Below are 21,868 nucleotides of genomic sequence, written 5' to 3' on the forward strand. Positions count from 1 at the left end.
ACCTTTTTAAGACATTGGTGGTCATGCATTGTGTGCATGAGCTAATGTCCTGGGATGGACAGCAACTGACAACCAAGCAAAGAAGAAGGCACTGGGGCTTAGATTTTATCTTCCAAGAAGATGACTATTTTGGTCGCTGGCAGTTTTGCACAGTGGTTGGGGAAGAGGATAAATGCCAAAGTATTTTTCCATTTGCTCTACTGTGGAGGAGACAACTCTAGGCCCACGATTCTCTTCTGGGCTTTTGGAATTATTTATTTGGTAATGTTTAGAAAAAAATGGCTTGGTGGTGGTGGTGGGACTCCCATTGGGGCTGCCTTATGGAAGATCCTCCTCCTCCTCCTCATCACTATCAAGCATTTATTAAGTGCCTCCTATTGGCCAGGCACTGTGCTAAACAGTGGAGATAAAAACATAGTCCCTCCCCCCATGGAGCTCACAGTCTAACGGGGAGACAACACCTAAACTGATCACGCCCACACAAACTAGATACATTGTAAACGGAAGGACAAGGCCAAAAGTTGCACAGGATGGGCAGGCACAGAAAGGCCTCACTCTGCATCATTGGAGACCATCCACATTGAGGATATAATATGGATTCATTGAAATATTATAATATTAGTGAACATAATAATGACTTCAAGAAGAGCAGTGTGGCATGGTGGATAGGGAGCCAACGTTCAAGCCAGGGAGATGTGAGTTAAGTCCTGTCTTTGAAAAATCCTGGCCTCGTGACAGTGGGCACACCACTCTGTGCTTTAGTCAGCTTTCTAGATTACCGAGTTGTCAACTCACATTGCTAGAGGGAGTCCTTATGCCAGATGCAACCACAGGTCTAGTTCTGTCCCAAATAATAAAATAAGGGTAACAATAGTTGTTATTTATATAGTACTTTAAAGTTTACAAGGTACTCAATGGTATTATTTCCCTGGAGCCTCCCACAACCCCGTGAGGCACACATGATAGTCCCTCCAATCCCCATACTGATGAAAAGACCATCACTCGGGGAGTATGGGTTGCTCAAGGTCACATAGTGATTGTCAGAGGTGACATTTGAATCCTGGTTTACTTGGCCCCAAGTCTAACACACTTGCTAGTCAACCAAGGAGTCACAAGAAATCCTTAAAATCACCACTAACAGGCATCCAATGGGCCCAATGGAAGAAGAAGTTAATAGCTGGATTGATGCCAGGATTATTTTTCTATAGATCTAGTTGTAATAGAACATATATGGAAAGCTATGTCATGAGGGTCTAAAATTGATGACACCTGCTTGGAAGATCAAAAGACTATGAAGAGGAAGCTGGATGTTTTCCAGATCTGCCCCTCACAGAGAGCAGGTGAACCTGAGCGAGCCCACAAGCCCTTGTAAGGCCAGAGTAAGGAAATACACTAATGTATATCAAAAAATGTCTCTGTTGTGCCAATGGCCTGGGTACAAAAGACATTCGATTTAGATTTGGAAGGCACCTTTAAAATCATGAAATCCAATCTCCCCATTTTTACATGTGAGTAAACTGATAACTGTACTACAGATCGAAAGCTTGAAGGTCCCAGAGGGCATCTGTTCCAATCCTCCCATTTTACATAGGAGTAAATGGAGGCCCAGAGACAAGCATCAGTGACTTTATCTAGAAAGACCCAGCTTCCAGGAGCTGGAAAGTGCCATTGTCCCCTCCCTTCATCAGACTTCATATGGAGTACTGTATTCAGTATGTTGGGCAGTTCTGAACACCTAGGTTCAGGAAGTACCATTGATAAGCTGGAAAGTGTCCAGAGAAGGGCCATCATTACTTGAAGGAATGGGGGTGTTTACCTTAGACAAGAGAAGTCTTGAGAGGGGGGTGCATTATAACCACATTTCACATTAGAAGGGCTGTCAGTAGAGGAGGGCTCTGGAGGTGAGAAAAGGAGCAATGGATGGGACAGAGGCTCACGGCCAGGAAACCAAAACAGAAATGCAACTTGTTAACAATTAGAGCTAATCTCAAGTGGGATGGGCTGCCCCTACAAGTGGTGGCTGCCTTCTCCGTGGAGGTCTTTAAGCAGAAGCTGTCAAACCACGTGTTGAATTTGTTAAAATGACCATTCTTTCATGTGTGGGTAAGACTAGTGGGCTGCTGAGATCCCTTCCAACTCATATTTGGTAGGAGGTTTTGCGACAAGACCAAGAGAGCTGGGATTTCAGCCCAGGACCTCTGGTCCCAAGTCAAGCTCTTGGACTTGGAACTGCACTGCACTGCTTCCTAGAAGGAGGGCAAGGGACTGGCTCCAGTTCCCTTACCTCCCCCTGGGCTTTGCCTTTGATCTTCAATCGATGAATCACCAAAGTCCCCACTAACTCAGCCCATCACATATGCTTTGCAAATTCTGCTTGGTAAAGAGTTGTAATTCTAGTGAATCCGGGCTTACATTTTGGGGGAGAAGACAGTGTGAGGATGGAGATGGTGTGGTTAAAAAGAGCCCTGGATTTGCAGTCAGAAGAACTGAGTTCAAATCTTGGCTGCTGTAGTTTCTACTTGCCTTGGGCAAGTCAATTAATATCTCACAGAATCCCAGAGTTAGAAGGGAATTTCTGACCCTTCAGTTCCTTTCTAGCTCCTTTTCAAGGGGATCCGAAGTTAGGCAATCCATTGCCAGGGGATTTCCCTAAAAAAGAGTATGTCTCTGGATAAACCATCTGATTCCCTTATTTCTCTGGCAGCCAGAGAGATAGGTTAGGAGTCAGCTGATCTTGCAATAGGAAGTGCTCAACCTGTGTGACTTTAACTAATTCAACTTCTCTGGGACTCAGTCTCCTCACCTATGGGTGTTGGAGTAGGTGACCCCCAATAATATCCATTCCAGCTCTATGTTTCCATGAGACCTGGGATCTTCTATGAACTGGCTGTGCACTCTTAGAAAAGTCATTTCCCCTTTCTAAGCTTCCCTCAGTTTCTTTATTTGTTGAATGAAAGGTCTGGATGAGATAATCTCTTCAGGAGCTCCCATTCTGATGGAGGATACAATGTGTAAAGAAATACAAGACACTTGATGACATGGATGCATAAATGAGAGGGAGGCAGGAGTTCCTGTGAGGGAAGGGACTTGGAAAAATATGCTGTAGAAGTTGGCACTGAAGCCGAGTCCTGAAGTAAATCAAGGGTTCTACGAAATGTGGAGAGAGAACATTGCAAGCCTGAAGGACAGCCAGTGCAAAAGTATGGAGGTGGGAGATAATGTCTCGTGCGAAGAACAAGTAGCTGAAAGCATCTAGGCCATAGAGTGCAGGGAGCGGTGCGTGTGCTGGGGTGGGAGTTGTTAAAGAGTGGAATGCTAGGAAGGGGCCAGGGTGGAAGAGCTCTGCATGCCAAACAACGGAGTTTACATTTGGCCCTAGCATCTGAAAGCCTCAAAATTGTGAAGAGGCAGAGTTAGGCTTGATGGAAGGAAAAGCTTTCTGAGACTCAGCCACCAAAAAATAAAGGGCTCTACCTCAGATATTAATGGGCTCTGCCTCTCTCATGGACAGACTTCAAGCAAAGGCTTGTCAGGTCCATTGTAGACTTCTTGTGGGCTTCTTGTTTGGACGTGGGTTAAACTAGATGGTAACTGAGGTCTCTTCACAGCTCTGAAATTCAGAAATTCTGTGATGTCATCCATGATCCTGATTATTTCCCATATATTCCACTTCCAACACCATCCTCCAAGTCAGAAAGTTGAATGGCACCCTAGGACAACATTCAGGCTCCTTAGTGTAGCGACCAGAGCCCTCTGCAGTCTGGCCCTTTGACCTCTTCAACGTTCATTATTCAACAGGTCCATAGTCACCCTCTACTCTTCCAACTCAGCTGCCAAAGCATGGGGCTGATCATGGCCTCCTACCACTGAAGACGCTCCAGCAGCTCCTGATTACCTCCAGGATCAACTAGAAAATCCTCTGTTAGTTCTTAGGGCCCTTCATATCCTGGTCCCATTTGAGCTTTCCATTCCCCTGCTTGTGCTCTAAGATCCAGTGATGCTGGCCTCCTTGCTTGGCCTCAAACATGATATTCCATTTCCCAATTCTGTGAGTTTGTGCTGGCTGCCCCCATTATCGGAATGCTTGCTCTCCTCATCTCTACCTTATCACTTTCCGGGCTTCCTTGGAGACTGTGCTCAAATCTTATCTTATGCGAGAGGCCTTTCCCTGTTACCTTAACCTCCATTGCTCTGAGATTACCTCCTATTTACACTCCACATATATCTTGTATGTACATCATTGTTTGCATCTCATCTCTCCCTTTAGAATATGAGCTCTTTTGCCTCTCTTTGTATCCCCAGGGCTTAGAATGATGCCTGGCATATAGGAAGTGCTTAGTAAAAGCTTGTTGACTATCAATCAGCAAAACACAGTGCTAAGGGCTAAGGGCCACAAAGCCTTTCCTGCCCTGTTCTGGTCAAATGGGCCAAATTATTTAAAGTTAGAAGAGACTGGAGGGGCTATCGAACCCAACCCACTCATTTTACAGAGCAAGAAGCTGAGACCCAGTGAGAGGAAATGTTCAGTCATTACAGTTGTGTCTGAGTTTTTGTGACCCCATTTGAGGTTATCTTGGCAAAGATATTAAGTGGTTTGCCCTTTCCTTCTCCAGCTCATTTTACAGATGAGAAAACTGAGGCAAAACAGGGTTAAGTGACTTGCCCAGGGTGACAAAGCTGAGGCTGGATTTGAACTCAGGCCTTCTTGACTCTAGGTCTGGTGCTGTATCCACTTCACCACCTAACTGATTTAGATTCATAGGCCTGGAGCTACAAGAGAACTTACAGATTATACAGTCTAGCCACTCCCAAACCTACAATTTAAAGATGAGGAAACTGAGTACCAGAAAGAAGTGTCTTAAATTTACAGGATTTAAAACTGAAAGGGACCATCATCTAATTCCCTTAATTTACAGATGAGGAACTTGAAGATCAGAAAGAAGGGACTTAACCAAAATTACTCAGGTGGTAAGTAGCAGAGCTGACCTCAACTCAGTTACTTCAAATCCTTCTTCCGGATTCTTCCTGTTACTAGGATGAAAGAGTAAGTGCTGGACAGGGCGTTCGAGGCCTTCAGGACCAGCCCCCTCACTTTACATATGAGGAAACTGAGGCTCAGAGTGATTAAACGATTGGACACAAATAATACTTATCTGAGTCAGGATTTGAACTCAGTTCTTGAATCCAAGCCCAGCACTCTACCCTCTACTACTTCACACAACACTCCATCATGCTGTAAAATAAGTGCTATGATTATTATTACCTTCATTTTATGGATGAGCAAAACAAAATTGAAAGAGCGTAAGTGTCTTGCCCAGAGTCACACGGCTAATCCATGTTGGAAACAGGATTCAAACCCAGGTTGTTCTGACTCCTAGCCTAGCACTCGATCTATCATGCCTCATTGCTTCTTAAGTACAAATAGAACCAAATGCTGGAGTGGTTTTTGGATCTAGCTTTCCTCTGATGAAAGTGATATCTCTAAGGGATTCTGTTTCTTCTGATTGGGGCAATGCTTTCTTAAACTGAACAGTTTTACTCATGCTAAAAAGCCAGGTCCCAATCAACCCACAGGAATGAAATGTGCACCAAATATAGGGGTGCTATTTGTTTCAGGCATTTCCTCCAAGTATCTCTATGGCTTTTTCTAGTATCAGCATCTGAAGTAAAAATAATATCATACAACTGGGTTTCTTGAGGCTCGTGTGCACACTGGGGTCGGCCAGCAGCTGGGGAGCTGATTGGTCACTGTTATCAAGTAACCTACAACACTCCATCACAGACAGCTGTGTTTGCCTTTCAAGGTGATAAGAAAAGGAGCCCAGAAATAGAAAACATTCAGGTAATACAGTTCCTCCAACTCCCTAATTTCTGGCTTCCTTCTTGTGCAATGTTAAATTATTCAACTTGACCACAGAAAGACAGTGACTTTAGGGCCATAGATTTAAAGCTGAAAGGGACCTCAGAGGCCATCTAGATTAACCCAATTTATAGTTGAACAACCTTGGGAGGTCCAAGGAATTTCAGTGACTTGCCCAGGGTCACATGGTCAGTCAGGAGAAAAAACAGGATTTGAATCCATGTCCTCTGACTCCACACCAGAATTCTTTCCACTGTGATACACTTTACTCCACAAATGACCTCTCTTTCAGGCTGGAATTGAACCATGGTCCTAAGATCATCCATTCTAACCCCTTCATTTCACAGACAAGTAAACTGAAATGTCCTTTGCAAATGGTAGGATTTATTTCAATCTAGCATGTGTATATTAAATGCTGACTATGCTGGTGAGAGGCAGTTGGCATATGAAATAGAAAGCCAGCTTTGGAGTCAGGAAGACTTGCTTTCAAGTACCGCCTGCGACACATATTGTCTGTGGGACCTTACCTTTCAATGCACTGTCCAGACAACCCTCTAAGACCAGAAGCTGCTAAAAAAAATTGTGCTTCTTCATTGGAAGTTGGAATTTCTTCCTCGTGAATTTTTCTATCAATTAAATCACAGATTCAATCTGTCACCATGTGCTGGGACATGATAGTTATCTTCAAGTATTTCACTGACTGTCATGTGGAAGATGGATTAGTATATTCTGCTTAACCCCAGAGGAGAGAACTGGGGACGATGAGTATAAATGGCAAAAAGGTCAGTTTAAGAACAATGAGAGCTGAACCAGAATTGTAATAGGTTTCCTTGGGAGCTAGCGGGTCTGTCCTGATTGGAAGATTGCAGGCCAAGGCAACATGATGATTTGCAGTTGTATTGTAGAGGGCATTCTTATTCAGGTATGGGTTTGACCAGATGGTCTCTCTGGTTCTTTCCAGTTAGGAGGTTCAGTGAAGCTGAAGCCCCAAGGCAGTTAGGTGACTTAATTCAGGTCATTCGGGAAGCCAAGGGGCAGAGCCAAAATTCAAATTCAAGACTTATGATTCTGAAACCAGTTGCTGTGACAGTTCTGCAACTATGATGCTTGAGATTTCAGTTAGTTGAAAGGATACACAATTAGGTTAGTCCTGAAAAATACTATGCCAGAAAAAAGCTACTAAGTTGAAATCCCAAAATAAAACGTTCTCTTTGTATATCTTGGAATACGAGTAGCTAAACCTGTCACTATCAAGATCACAGCTCTGCCTTCTTCGTTTTCCAGTGGCATTGAACAAGAAAGGAGGCTGTGCTGTCCTGTACACTTAGAAATCTCAGCTTCCTTTGTTAACATTTGCTAACTTGTAACATCAGTAGTTGTTACATTGTTACTCTTTTAACAGTGGTATGATGTGTTACATTTGTAACATCACATACATTAATTTTTACTTGCCTTATTTGATTTAATGTAGTAACATTAACATGTTACAGTGTTTCTTTTTTAATAGCAACAGTTGTCTTACTATCACTTTTGCAGCGTTTTTAACATTCAATGGAATAAAAGAAGTTAAACGCACAGAAATGGCCACTGAGTCTTTTAAATTTATTTTTTTTAATCCTCAGAGCAGTCTTACAAATAACAAAAGGGAAGATAGCTTTCCCCCCCATTCAGCAATTCGCATCCCAACAGACACACAAACGTCTTCATTATGCTAAATATCTTTGGTTCTTTTCTAACTAGATTTTTAATGACTAAATTTCCCTCTAGAACTAGATAAGTGTGTGTTTTCTCAGTGGGCAGCTTTACAGAAGTTTGTCATTAGCCACTTGGAGATCTGTATAAATTACTTGTCTGAGTGGGGACCATGCTCTATGTTTAGTATCTCCTGAATGGAAAATGTCTTGAAGATCTGTATTAAAATCTTAAATAAAACTGAAAAAAAAAAACTAGCAAGAACTCTACTAGCCAAAAGGAACTCTTGAAAATTGAACTAAAAAAAAAAAGACAAGACATGTGTCAGGCACTGTGGTAAGATCTGGGGATCTCTAATCTATAGCAAAACTATTATTGCCCTCAAGGACCTTACATTCCAGAGGCGAACACAGCAGGCATATGCATCGATATACATGAAACACATGCAAAGCAGATGCCAGATGATTTGAGGCAGGGGAGAGGAAGTACGATTAGTTGGGAGTGCTCAGAAAGACTTGATGCAGAACATGGTTCTTGAGCTGATCCTTGCAGGAAATGAGGAATTTCCTGAGGTGGAGTTGAGAAGGAAGTGTATTCCAGGCCTAGGGAATGGCCACGGCAATGGTATAGAGATGCAGTACCACCTACAAGGCCACTAAGCCAGTGTAGCTGGATTATAGAGTTTGTAGAGGAGAGTAATATGTAATGAAGTTAGAAAGGTTCAGTGTAGTAAAGTTAGGAAGGGATTGAAATGCCAGATAAATTTATATTTGATCCTAGAGGTGACAGGGAGCCCCTGGACTTTGTTGAATATAGGTGTTGGCACCTCAGTTTGGTACTTTAGGAAAATCACTTTGGTGACCCTCCAAAGGATGGACTGGAGTGGGGTTGAGATTTGAGACAGGAGACCAGTGAGGAGGGTCTCTGGGGAGAGTCAAGGTGAGGTGTGGCAAGAGGGGGTGTGATCCTGAATGAGGGTGGTGACGGTGCCAGGGCAGAGAAGGGGTTGTGTGTGGAGATGAGGCTAAGGGAAAAACAAGAAGATGTGACCACTTCTTGGATATGTGAGGAGAGAGAGAGGGAGAGAGGAAAAGGGAGAGGAAGAGGGAGAGAGGGAGGGAGAGAAAGAGAGAGAGAGAGAAGGAGAGGGAGAGAGAGAGGGAGAGGGAGAGAGGAAGAGGGAGAGAGAAAGTGAGCCCAGGAGGTCACCAAGGCTGGAAGAAAAGAAAAGCAGATCCCTCAACAGAGACAGGAAATTTTAGAAACAGGGTGAATTTGGGAGGAGTGATCATTTGCTCTATTTTGGGTATGTTCATTCTGAATTGCCCATGGTTCTATGCATGTATGTACATATATTATTATATAATGTTAATATTATGAATAAATTATACATTATGAACATTATAAATAAAAGACAGTATACACATAAAGTGTATATATGTATATTTATAGTATATATATAATGTATATAATCTATAATAGTATACAATATGAATAGTATGAATGGATTATATATTGTAAATATTAAAATTGGGGCAGCTAGATGGTACAGTTGATAGAGCACCGGCCCTGAAGTCAGGAGGACCTGAGTTCAAATCCAGCCTCAGACCAAACATTTGTCATGTTACTAGCTGTGGGACTCTGGGTAAGTCACTTAACCCCAATTGCCTACAACCCCCCCAAAAAAAACCAAAAACAAAAACAATAAATATTAAAATTAAAATATTATACACACATACATGGATGTATATATGTATGTACATACACACGTATTCCCATGGGCAGCTCAAAATGAACATATCCAAAACAGAACAAATGGTCATTCCCCCCAAATGTACCCTGTTTCTAAAATTTCCTATTTCAGTTGATGGCACTGCTTTTCTTCCAGCCTTGGTGACCTCCTGGACTCCTCACACACACACTTACCTCATGTATCCAGGAAGTGGTCACATCTTCTTGTTTCTCCCTTAGCCTCATTTCTCACATATGGCCCCTTCTCTGCCCTGTCACAGTCACTGCCCTCATTCAGGACCACACTTCCTCTTGTCACACCCCACCTGGACTCTTACAAGAGCCAGCTGGTATTCCTGTCTCAAATCTTGCCCCACTCCAGTCCATACTCTGAAGGGCCACCAAAGTGATTTTCCTTAAGTGCCAAGATGAAGATGTCAACACAAACATGTACACATACATATATATTATAAAAATGTATATAATGTGTATATATACACACATATCTATGTATACAGACATACATACATATACATCTATGAGAACAGAAGGCTCAAGTGAGAAGTGACAAGCTGTCTTCAGGTACCTGAGGGGCTTAGACTATACTTTCACTGGTTGAATCCAGAGGGTAGACTGCTTAGACACAATGAGTGAAAGTTGTAGAAGAGCTGGTTTAGGATGGATATCCAGAAAATTTTCCTAACAATTAGCTGTATCCCAAAGGGGAATGAGTTGCCTTTGGAGGTAGTGGGCTCCCTTTCATTCAATCTCTTCCAGCAGAAGCTGGATTACCATTTGAGGATATTATAAGGGGGGCTTTTTTCGGGTATAAATTGGACTAGGTGGTACTGAGGTCTCTTCCAACTCTGAGATTCTGTGATTTCATGACCGTTTCCCAGAGGCCAAGGCTTTTTAGATTGGTTGAAAAGTCAGCAATGAAGAGAAACTGAAATAAATATTTGATAAGAAAACTGATCCATGTTTGAGGGTTTTGTTATCTACATGTGAATTAGTTTATATCAAGATTAGAACTATGGCTCCAAGGAGTTGGAAAAGCACACGGGAGAAATAAGATGCTTGGTGAATTAAAGAACAGTCCTCTTTTGTTGGAACAGTGGGAATACTGGCTCATCGAGTAATTGGTTTAATTTATGTCTAAATCTGCTTCGGTTTTCAGTGCATCCCCAAAGAGAGATGATTAACAGCTCTGTGATGCCAGTGTTGGTGATGAGGACAGTGATTATAATTTATGAATATATAGATTTAAAATGGGAAGGGCTTTGCCCCCTCAGAAACAATGACTTAGTGAATACTAGGGCCACCAAGGTCAGTCATTTTGCTAACCAGCTGTGCCCATACTCTGGGTTGGTTTGATCCTGATTTTACAGGCTGGGGAAGCAGAAGTGGGAGTAGGGAGTCCACCCAAGAGGTGGTCTGTTGGGTACCCAGCTGTAGATGATGTTCTGGCCGCAGCAGTGGCCCCAGAGGCCAAAGAAGGGGCCTGTTCTCAGCCAATTCCCAGACATACTTTCTTCTGATCCCTAGAGTCTTAGGATGACTGAGCACATGATATTACTGGATTTCACAGGATTTAGAGCTGGAAGGAAGCTCAGGCATCATCTAGTCCAACTTGCTTATTTTACAGATGAAGAAATTGAGTCACAGAGAGGTTATAGTGTTTTGACTAAAGCCATTCAGATAGCCAGAAGTCTTACACTGGATCTCTTAGACTTGTCAGATTTATTCAAGTATTTAGTGCCTGGAACTTAGAAGGTGCTTAATAAATATTGATTGATTGATTGATTGATTGGAGAGCTAGCTTGCACATGAGGAACTGGACTGATTCACCTTGGCTATTAAGGGCCAGAAACAACATGATGTGGTGGAGAATGTGGTGGCCTTGGAGTCAGAAAGATGTGGATTTGAATACCTCCTCAGACGTGTATTAACTGTGTGACCTTGGGTAGGTCACTTAATCTCTATAATCTCAGTTTCCTCACATGTAAAATGGGATAATAATAGCACCTGCCTCACGGAGTTCTTATAAAAATCAAATGAGAGCACTTTGCAAACCTGAAAGCCCCATTAAAAAGATAGTTTTCATTATTACTGGTGTTAATTGAGGGTAATGGTGGAAGTTGCTGAGAGGCAGATTTCTGCTCACTGAAAGCACAGTCCCTCAGAATTAGGATGACCCCATGGGATTATAGGTTGCATTGAAAGGTAGTGGGCTTCACATCACTGGAAGTCTCCAGGCAAAGATACGAGAACCAGAAACATGTTGCAGACTGGTTACACAGTGGACTAGATGGTCCCCAAGGTCTTTCCTGATGCTGAGATCCCCTGATTGAGCATCCAGTGTTCTTTCCTGCAGAAGGCTGAGGGGCTGGGTACATAGCCATGAATCAAAATCAGATACTCATAGAGTTGGAAGGGACTTCCAAGATGATATAGCCTGATGTTTGGAATCCTATGAAATTTTGAGAGATGAAGAGATTTTCTGAAGTTTGCCTCTCCAGTTAGTGGAAGAGCTAGAGACAGAGCTCAAGGCCCTGAAATCTAATCTAGTCCCACTGACATTTCATGAGGTTCAGACAGACATCACTAGCACTCATCCTGGGCATTCTGAAGCTGCCACAGCCTCAAGGACCCAAGAGATACTCTTTCCCTGTAGATATCTCCGAAGGCTTTTAATCACAAGTATTTGATGCAAATATCCCCCCCCCACAAACATTCAATGACTATTTTCTTATTCTGCTTGCATTTTTTATGAAAATAATTTTTAATTTTATTAAATTAAAATAATCTAGTTTGTCTTTTATGATTTTATTTCATATTTTAGCTTTATCATATCACAGGCCTGGAGCTGGAATGAACTTTGTCCAACTCCACTCCTGCTCATTTTACGTATGGGGAAACAAACACAGAGAGATTAAGTGACTTATCTAAAGGGACCCAGAAAAAGAGGAGGCAGAGCTGAGATTCAAACCCCAGTTCCTCTAACTCCAGAGCCTGTGTTCATGACACTGCTCCATACTCCCTCCTTTCTCCATCCCTTCTTTAGTTTTAAGTTCTCTCCCCGCTTCCTAACCCACCAGTCACTGCTGTGACAGGAAACTCCTCCTGTCCTCTCATTTCCATATACGTGACTGCATCAATAGCACAGAAAATTGCCTTCAACAAGACCCAGCCCTCATATATCTTAAAAACTCTAACAAGTATCATGTTGGAAGCGCCTTTATACAATAGGATTCAATTCTACTGCATCTGCATTCAATTCTACTGCATCTACATTTTTGTTTATGTGTTCCATTTGATTCAGCAAGAGTTCAAATGTTGTATCCTCCAAGTCTACCAATGCTGATGGGCAATCCCTTGCAACTTACAGTCTTTGAGAGTTAGCAGCAGAAATGGAAGTGACATGACCCCCTATTCCCTAGAGTCACATAGAGAGCATGTAACAGGTGAGACCTATCACTCTCCCTCTGAAGTTAGCCTTCTAGTTTTCTCAGCAGGTTGCTCTCTACGTGGTTGAAATCATAGGTCTGTACCAAAAAAAAAAAAGGGCCCAGTAGAATGTAAACTCCAGGAGGGCAGTAATTGCATTTGCTTCCAGTTTTGTCTTTCAAGCTTTTGACACAATGACTTGTATTTAATAGTTGCTTATAAATGCTTGCTGAATTGAGTTGAATTGAAATTGTAATTATGCTAGCTAGGCTGGTACCTCAGGGTGGAAGTGGCACCATGGCTGGAACAGGAGAAAAAGAACTAGCCTTGGAGTCAGAGGACCTGAGTTCAAATCCTGGCTGTGCTATTTACTCTCTTCATTTTGGATTCTCCATTTCCACATCTATAACATAAAGGAGATGGGCCAGATGGCCTCCAGGTTCCTTTCCATCTCAGAATCTGTGACCTAATTCCATCCAAGGAAAGCAAAATCACCTCTCCAGCTGAAGGAAAAAAGCTTATCTTAGTAATTTTCCCTTTGGGGACTTCTTACCTTGAAGGAGATCACCCATCTGTTGAATCAGATGAGCAAAAGTTGGCCTGGTGAGACCATCACCCCACCAAGAGAAGACACATGCAAGGCTGCATAGACAAGAGCTCTGGAGCATATCACTGAGAGTTCCTACCTGGACCAAGCTATATCCTGTGCGCTGAATGAGTGCGCGGAGGGCTGCTTCCTTCTGACTGCCGCTCAATCCATCCCCGGATTTTTGATTTGATTCCATTGAGAGTGATTATCAGCAAAAAATCAGGTTAATTAGGGGTGCTCACTGAAATCAAATTTAAGATAAATTAAGAAAATTATTATTGCCAAGGTGACAAATCTTTTTGTGGAGGGTATTTTTAATCAACCATTTTAAATAAATCAGTCATTCTTGGTTTAATTAACACACAAAGTCCTTTAAACATTACACCATTACATTTGTAAAACATTTCCTAGGTTGAAAACTGGATTCACAGACCTTAAGTCATTTTAAAAAATGGGGTTTGAGTATTATCACTGTCCCCTCTTCCCATTTTAAGGATGAGAAAACTGAGGCCCACAGAAACTAAATAACTTGCCCAGAATCACAACTGGTAGCCTCCCCATGGCTGCTGAATGAACAGTCCTAAAGCATAGTCTGGCCACATCACTTCCCTTGCTTAAACCTTCTGTCTTAAGATCAAATACAAACTCTTTTGAGATTTTTAAGCCTTTTAAAATCTGGCTCCTTCCAGCCTTTGGGGGCTTATTGCAAATTCCTCCTTCACTGACTTTACATTTCAGATAAACTGGCCAGCTTCCTGTTCCTCAGTGATGACGATCCATTTCTCATCTCTATGCCTGGTCCTCCATGCTTGTGATACATCCCCTCCTACTCTTCCTCTCTGGTGTCCTTCAAGGCCCACCTCTAGACACATCTTTGTCATGAAGACCTTTCTAATTTCCCCAAATGCTAGTGCCCCCTAAAAATTACTTCATGTATATTCTGCATTTAATTTTATGTGGACATATCATTCCTTCTCCCTCCTTACAGAACATAAAATCCGTGAGGGCAGAGAGACTGTCTTTGTATCCCCTGCACAGCATTTGCAACCTAGTTTGTCCATCACAAACGCTTGCTTCATTAACATGAATTAAATGAAACAGAATTCAAATGGAGTAAATGGAAGGCTTCTGCAACCATAGAGGCACAGGCTAAGGCAGCCCTGAGAAAGCTGGGTGGGCATGGAGATAGAGGGCAGAGGGCCATCACGGAGGCAGAACCGTCAAGACTACATATGCCCTGGCATCTTCTGGCCTCTTCTTCCACATGACTCACCATTCATCTTGGACTCCTGTGCTGGGTGCTTGGCTAAGGCCCATCACTCACATAGGCCTCTCCCCCCACCCCAGCTTCTGTCCTGAGCCCTCTTTACTGCTCTCTCTGCACCTTCCCATTCTCTTAAGTTCTTTGGTGAGAGGAAATGTTTCACTTCTGTATTTGCACACCCAGCACCTGACGGCGCCCGGCAGATAGGCATATGTTCATAAGTACCTTTGGGTCAGGACTGAGTTGGCAGAGGTGGGATTGCCCCCAGTTATTATTGCCTCTGAGGCCAACTTCCCATCCATGAGGCAGCACTGCCTTATACATAGAAGACACTCAACTGTTTGTTGAATTGACTGTAACTGAATCAAGCCGCCTTTCTCCGCTTTATTTTCATTACTTACAAAACATTATCTAACAAACCTTCCTGCTCTAAATGAGAGGGAGAACGATATCATAGGTAAAGAGACAGTGCTGGAGTTAAGAAGTCTTGGATTCAAGCCTTGCCTGTAACATATACTTGCTCTGGGACCTTGGGCACATCATTCAGTCTCAGTGCTCTGGAGGACTCTCAATCTCTAAGCTGCAGAGAAAGTTGCTGACCTACATTGGCCAAGAGAGTTTCCTCACTGGAAGTTTCTAGGACTGAGGAGATCACAGGTGAGCTTCCAATATGCCCACCATACAAGTGTAACTCATTATCTCTGGTTTGCAGATAAGAAAATAGAGGTTAAGAGAGACTTGTTCTAGGTCACATAGGTAGAGTCTACAAGGTAGAATTTGAAACCAAGCTTCTCCTGAATGTCCATTGTCCTTCCTCCTTTTCCAATTTAGATCCAGGATTTCCAGCCTCAAAGGCTGTCATCATATTCTCCCAACTACTCCTAAAAACTACCCTCTGACTCAGTACAATTAGAAGGATTTAAGTGTGTGTATATGTGTGGAGGGAGAAGGACTGCAAGAATTCATTAAATTACACAAAAACTAGGTGTTGCAACTCCAGAGAGGTCATGAATTAGGTACCAAGATCATGTAATATGTGAAATCATCAATAAGATAAATCAGGACAGCCTGTGCACTTCTGGGCTTCCCAGAAACCAGCTGACCAGAATCTACATCTCTCACACACAAATTAAAGGGAACACTAGCTGTTAGCCTAAGGTACAATGGAGAGATCCTTCTCTGAGGCTGGCTGGATGGCCTCACGCCTGCCCTGAGTTGCCCACAATGTACACCTGATTATCCTCCCTCTTTGTGTTTATTTTTGTGAAACAAAACAAAACAAAACAAAACCCAACCTTTTGACCCACAGTACATCTTGAACTCTATTAAATTGAATCTTATATATCTAGGTTGTCAGGATAATTTCGTCTCTGCATTCTGTCATTCAGTGGGCTAACTACCCCAAGTCAGCTTCGTCTCATCTGAAAATCTGATGAATATGCTATGTATGCTTTGATTGAAGCCACTGTTAAAATGTGAAACAGCTCTGCATCAAGCATAGATCCTTGAGATCTCCACTGGAGACCTACTTCCGAGTGGCCATGGAAACACGAATGACTACTCTGAGTCTAGTCATTCATTCATTTAGAATTCATCTACTCTTACTATGATTCATTCCACACTCCTCTATTTTTTCCAAAGGAATACCATGAGAACCTTAGTGGTGAAGTGGATAGACCATTGGACTTGGAGTCAGGAATACCTGAGTTCAAATCCTGTCTCAGACACTTTCTAGCTGTGTCATCTTGGACAAGTCATGACTTCTGTCTTCCTTAGTATCCCCATTTATGAAACGGGGTCTGATCCCAATCCATGTCAATCCTTCAGTAGCTGATTTTTGAAAAGGTTTGAATCAAATGCATCTCAGGACACATATTAATTGAGCTAGATTATCAAGCCTCTCTAACATTTTTTTTGAGCACAAAAGGATGTTTTTTCTTTTGAAAAGAGAAAACTGACTTTTCTTAGGCATTCTCTTCATAAGATTAAGCTTAAACCCAATTCCCTCAGAAAATGAGTTCTTTCAGTCTGTTTTCTTTGTCCTCACTTCAGCCACCTTCCCCCAATTCATGTGGCACCATGGCCAACAAAATCATGACCTCATGGCCAGTCTTTTTTGTGATGAGCCTCTAGTACTTAGGTTGGGCCTTGCATCCAAATAGTACATTGCCAAAACCATCATTGAAACCATTCCAACATGGTAATATTCAAACCAAGCTGGTCTACTTTCTATTTCTGAATGCTGTGACTTATCTCCTGTATCTCATCTCCCACTACTAAGATTTTGCCCAGACTGTCCCCCATGCTTGGAATGCGTGCCTTCCTGACTTTGGCTTCTTAGATTCCTTAGCTCCTTTCAAAACCAGATTAGGTACCAGCTCCCACAGGAAGCCTTTGCTGATTAGCTCTTAATGTGTTTTATTCTCTGGTTTGTATATATATATATATATATATATATATATATGAATAACCTTACTGAGGTTAGAGTCTATTTTGCATTTTTCAGTATTCATGTCGCAGCACCCAGCACAGATTTGTACACATAATAGGTGCTTAATAATTATTCACTGGATTTTATTGGACTGATAGAACCTGCCAGAGCTTACATTCCACATATCACAACCATTAAAAATGCCAGGTCACCCAGATGCCACCATGAAATGACAGAAAAAGGATTATGATTGCTTTTTCTTTACTGAAACTTTCTAGACCCCTGTTGGGGTGCTGTTTAAAGATACAAAATGAATAGGTTCTTGGAAATGTGGAAACCTTGGGTAAAGAATTCATAGCACCTAGAACTGTTAGGGACCTTGGAGATCATTTAGTCAGCTTCTCCTTTGCCAGAGACGAAGTTGAGGCACTGTGAGACCCATGATCTCAAGGTAAGTACAAAGTGATTATTTGAATCCCCATTGTCTGATTTCCCATCTAGTGTTGTAGCCACTATGCTGTCTCCTTTATTGGATCAGGTTGGTTTCAGAGCAGTGGGGGCCAGAGGAGAATCTTCTGATTGGGGTAATAATTTCAGCAAATCAAAACTTTTAGATGTAAAAACTTTAAAAAAAATAGAAGAAAAAGCCCCTAGCCAAAAGATAATTATTAGGTAAATACTTTTTTAAATGCAATTTATAAAACCAGAGAGGAACAGGCCAGCCCCTTTCTTATAGAAGGGTTTTTTTCCCCCAGGGATACAGAGGGAAGTTCTCTTTGGATTATAAAAGAGGAAAATTTTATCTTTCCCCCTAGAATAGGGAGTAGAGGGTGGAGACGTGGTGGCTCAGCGCTGCAGATGCTCAGGCGGTAACATCAGGGCCCATTCGTAAGTCTGACTAATTCCATTTGAGTGACACTGTGTTGTGGGCACTTTGGAAGGCTCCAAATAAGTTAATGTTCTTATTGATTTCCATGGTTTCCATTAGGCAAAAGCTTATCCTGGTGTGGGCCCTACGGGGGTCTCAAGGCAGTGTGGCTAACACGAACACATCAATCAGTCATAAGAACTTTTCTCTCTGACTTCACAGAATCATGATCAGGAAAGTATTTTCTATTCTTCAAAGCCCTCTGAGAGTGGGTGTTACATTCTGAAATTGTGATCTGTACACATGTTGGGTTCCTGTTCCTTTGACATATGATTCTTGGTGTTCTGTGCCAGGGTTATTGATCATGGTTATGAAGAGAAGGAGCGATGATGTTGATACAGTGCTTCAAGGTACAGAGAGTGTCTGGTATATATTATCCCACCTCAGATGTCTACTATCTATGTGACCTTGGACAAGTCTCTTCATGCTCAGAAGCAAAATGGTAGAGTATATTGGGCACTGGACTTTCAGAGAAGAAGAGCTGGGTTCAAATCCCACCTTAGACATTTACTAGCTGTGTGACCCTAGATATTTAATCTCTCTGTGCCTTAGTCCCCTCGTCTCTAATGGGGGGAGACAGATTCGCTGGCCTCTGAGATCTCTTCCAACTCCAAACCTATAGTCTTATGATCTCATATAAACCTTGTAGCAACCCTGGGAGGTGGCATTATTATCCCCATTTGATAGGTGAAGAAACCGTTGTGAAGTGACATCATACAATCTCACAGAAAAAAAGTATCAAAGGCAGGACTGGAATCCAGGCTTCAAGTGACACCCAGTCTAGCACTCTTTCCATTAAATTCTTCGAAGCTGGTCACCAAGCCCAGCACATGCTAGGTGATCAGTAACATTATCAGTATTAGCTATTGTTTGGAAAGCAATTTAGTCAATAAGTTTTTCGTCTAGCATCCAGGAAAAAGGGGCGCTGATATTCCCACCATACGTTGCCTTGGTCAGATCACATCAGGAGTACTGGGTTCAACTGTGAGTGAGCCATTTTAGGAAGGCCATTGATGAGTGAGCTGGAGGGGGACCAAAATAGTGAAGGCCCTCAAGGCCATAGCATGAGGAGAGATCGAAAGAACTGGGGCTTTTAGCCTGGAGGTGGAAAGACTCAGGGAGAGCATGGGAAATGGCTGTAGATATTTGAAGGGCTCCCATCTGGAGGAGGGATCAGGCTTGTGGCCCCAAAGGTCAGAGCTGGAAGCAAAAGGACAAAGTAGCAATGAGGCAAATTCAGGTAAAGTAGAAGAGAAAGAAGACCTCCCTTTTGGGAGGTTTTTCACACAGAAACTATATGAGAGTGGATCGGCCTTTGTCGGTGAATAATAAACAAACAATAATGATGATGACCATGATGACAATAAGAGTATTTCCACAGAGCTTTAAGGTTGGCCAAGTACTTTCCACATATTGTCTCATTTGATCCTCATAACTACCCTCAGAGGTAGGTGCTGTTATTATTCCCCATTTTACAGATGAGGAAACTGAGGCTGACAGAAATTAAGTGACTGGGCCAGGGTCACACAGCTAATCTATGTTTAAAGTTGAATTTGAACAGAGGTCTTTCTTGACCCTAGGACCAGGTCTCTCTCCATTACATTACCCAGCTGCCTCATGTGTAGGACCCTTCCAAACAACTCCGATTTTCCGAGCTTCTTCCATGCGCCTCATGATTTGTCTTCTATCTCAAACTAGTCCCCAGACCTTATCAGTTTGCAGCCCTCCTTTTTCTACATTGCTATCTCCAATATTTTAGTCTGACCTTATATTTCTTCCTTCTTAAATACTGCAATTGCCTTTTTGCTGGTCTCCCTACCTCCATCTCTTTAATCCATTTGGCACAGCTACTCTCAGACTATGCAAAAACAGTGTTTTAATCACGTCCTCCCTTTGCTTGGAGGCGGCCCAGCATGCAGGAAGGGGGTCAGACAGAGTAGTGTCTCTGGCGCTAATGAGTTTCTTTTCCATACCTTCCCTTCCCTTCCATTCTATTCTATAACCAACCAGCAAGCGACCACTTTATACAGAGCCCTGCACCTAGTGCTCGGGTAGACAAAGACAAAACCACCAACAGCCCTTGCCCTCAAGAAACATATGTTCTACGGGGCAGATACAACATCTATGAACCACGGGCTACTCTACCCAATAGTGAATCAGCATCAAAATGATATTGTGTTGAAAACTATACCTCCCCTTCTAGAAGGGGTGATTAACTAGACAGCTCTAATCTTCCCTAGGACCCATTAAATAAGAGAATTCACAATTCAGGAACAGGGCTTACCAACAAAGCCAGGGAGTCAGGAAGCTTTCAAGAAGACTGGGTATTGAAGGGATGAGGGGGAATAGAAGGAGATTCAGCTGAAATGAGCAAAATAAACAAACAAAAAAATGAAGAGGCTCCTTGAAGCATTTTTTAAAATAGGAAAAAGCAGAAGAGCAAAAAGAGTCACAAATAAGTAAGACAGTTTAGTTATTATTACATAGACTTTTTCCCCTTAAAACTACATATTTTGATAAGAAATGAATTCAATAAAGAATGACAATACTGAGAACCAAGGCATTCAGAGATTTCAAAAGTCATGCTTTTTTTAGTTGATCCAAAATTTTGTCAGCTAAGTTTTCAAAAGTTTTAGAGCAAACATTACTCATAAAAGTCACACATATTACACCAACTTTTAAAAGAAGCGTATATAATATCAGTTCAGCTATTCCATGACAGAATATTCACATACAAATCTATTTCCCTTCTTTGTATATTGACATGTTCATATTTCTCAAGTTTATAATGAAAAACAAAATTAAATAAAAAACTTTGAAAGTAAAAAAAAAAAAGAAAAGCTATAAAAGATGTAAGAAGTAGTTGCTAAGAAAACCTGTCCCAAATAAGCTAATTCTTATGTTTCTCCCCAAGGTCCTCAAGAATGTGGGGTTGTTGATGAGGGTAATGGCCCAACTCTCTCCAGAAGATCACCTCCCAGTTTGAGTGATGTGAAGATAGAAAGGTTGGGGAGCCTTAGGCATTATCACTGGTTGTCTTAGGGCTGTTTGGATCCAAAAGCAACAGCATGTGCCCCTGGGGGACTTTTTTTTTTTTTTGCTAAAGGACACCTTTCTATTGATAAGGTCACAACAGATGATACTAAAGTGACAAGTTCATACTTGCAAAATCTGCCTCTCAGTTAATCATTAGAAGGAGGGTAGAGGATGAAGGTACTTTGACATCAGCCAAAGTCTTTGATGCTGAGTCACTCCCAGCTCAGCTTTTAAAATCACACGTGAGACTAATATGATAGAAAGATATGGCCCTGGGAGTCAGAGGACCTGGGTTCAAATCCTCAAACGTTTACTACCCGTATGACTTGAGGCAGCTCTTAACTTCCTTGGGCCTCGTTTTCCTTTTCTATAAGAGGAGGAGTCTGGTCCCTTTCAGTTTTGATTCTGTGATCCTGTGAGAACACTGACTTCAGATCCAGATTTTGTCTCTTCTTTCTTCTACCCTTGAGGACTCCCTCCCCACCCACCAAGGAAGCATTTCTTTTCAAAAGCTAAACTTACTTTCCTCGACTCCAAATTTGGCCAGTGGGAATAAGCAGTTCTCAGTATACCTGCAAATATCGGGTTGCCATGGTCAAGTCCAAGATACCATGTCTCCTTTTTCACATTTATTTATTTCATTTTTAATTTGTAGAATAAAATAAGCATGTTTATAACATAGTATAACAAAAATATGATTGCACATGAAACTGCAAGTCTATTATCTACACCTTGCTATTCCTTTAAAATAGATAATAAAGTTATCATGCAAATTTTTTTCTTTTTTTCCCCCTAGAGATGATTGCCATTACCACAACTTGGGAATAAAACTTGATTATAATAATAAGTTGCTAAAAATAAAATGAAAACAAAATAAAAATAAAACTGAG

The 21,868-nt window shown here is 42.0% G+C and overlaps 1 protein-coding gene across 3 annotated transcripts in view; it reads right to left on the minus strand.

Moving 5' to 3' along the window:
• Positions 1–21,868, minus strand: part of A1CF (APOBEC1 complementation factor) — a 96,379-nt gene that overhangs the window by 52,733 nt on the left and 21,778 nt on the right. For all 3 annotated transcript variants that reach the window (XM_020974969.2, XM_020974971.2, XM_020974968.2), the window contains exon 2: positions 13,417–13,560. In XM_020974969.2, coding sequence (XP_020830628.1) covers positions 13,417–13,515 — 99 coding nt within the window. In that variant the 5' untranslated portion in view covers positions 13,516–13,560. The remainder of the gene's footprint in view (positions 1–13,416; positions 13,561–21,868) is intronic.

The sequence above is a fragment of the Phascolarctos cinereus genome, unplaced genomic scaffold (genome assembly GCF_003287225.1).
Source record: "Phascolarctos cinereus isolate Bilbo 61053 unplaced genomic scaffold, phaCin_HiC Scaffold_3;HRSCAF=262, whole genome shotgun sequence".
NCBI lineage: Eukaryota > Metazoa > Chordata > Mammalia > Diprotodontia > Phascolarctidae > Phascolarctos > Phascolarctos cinereus.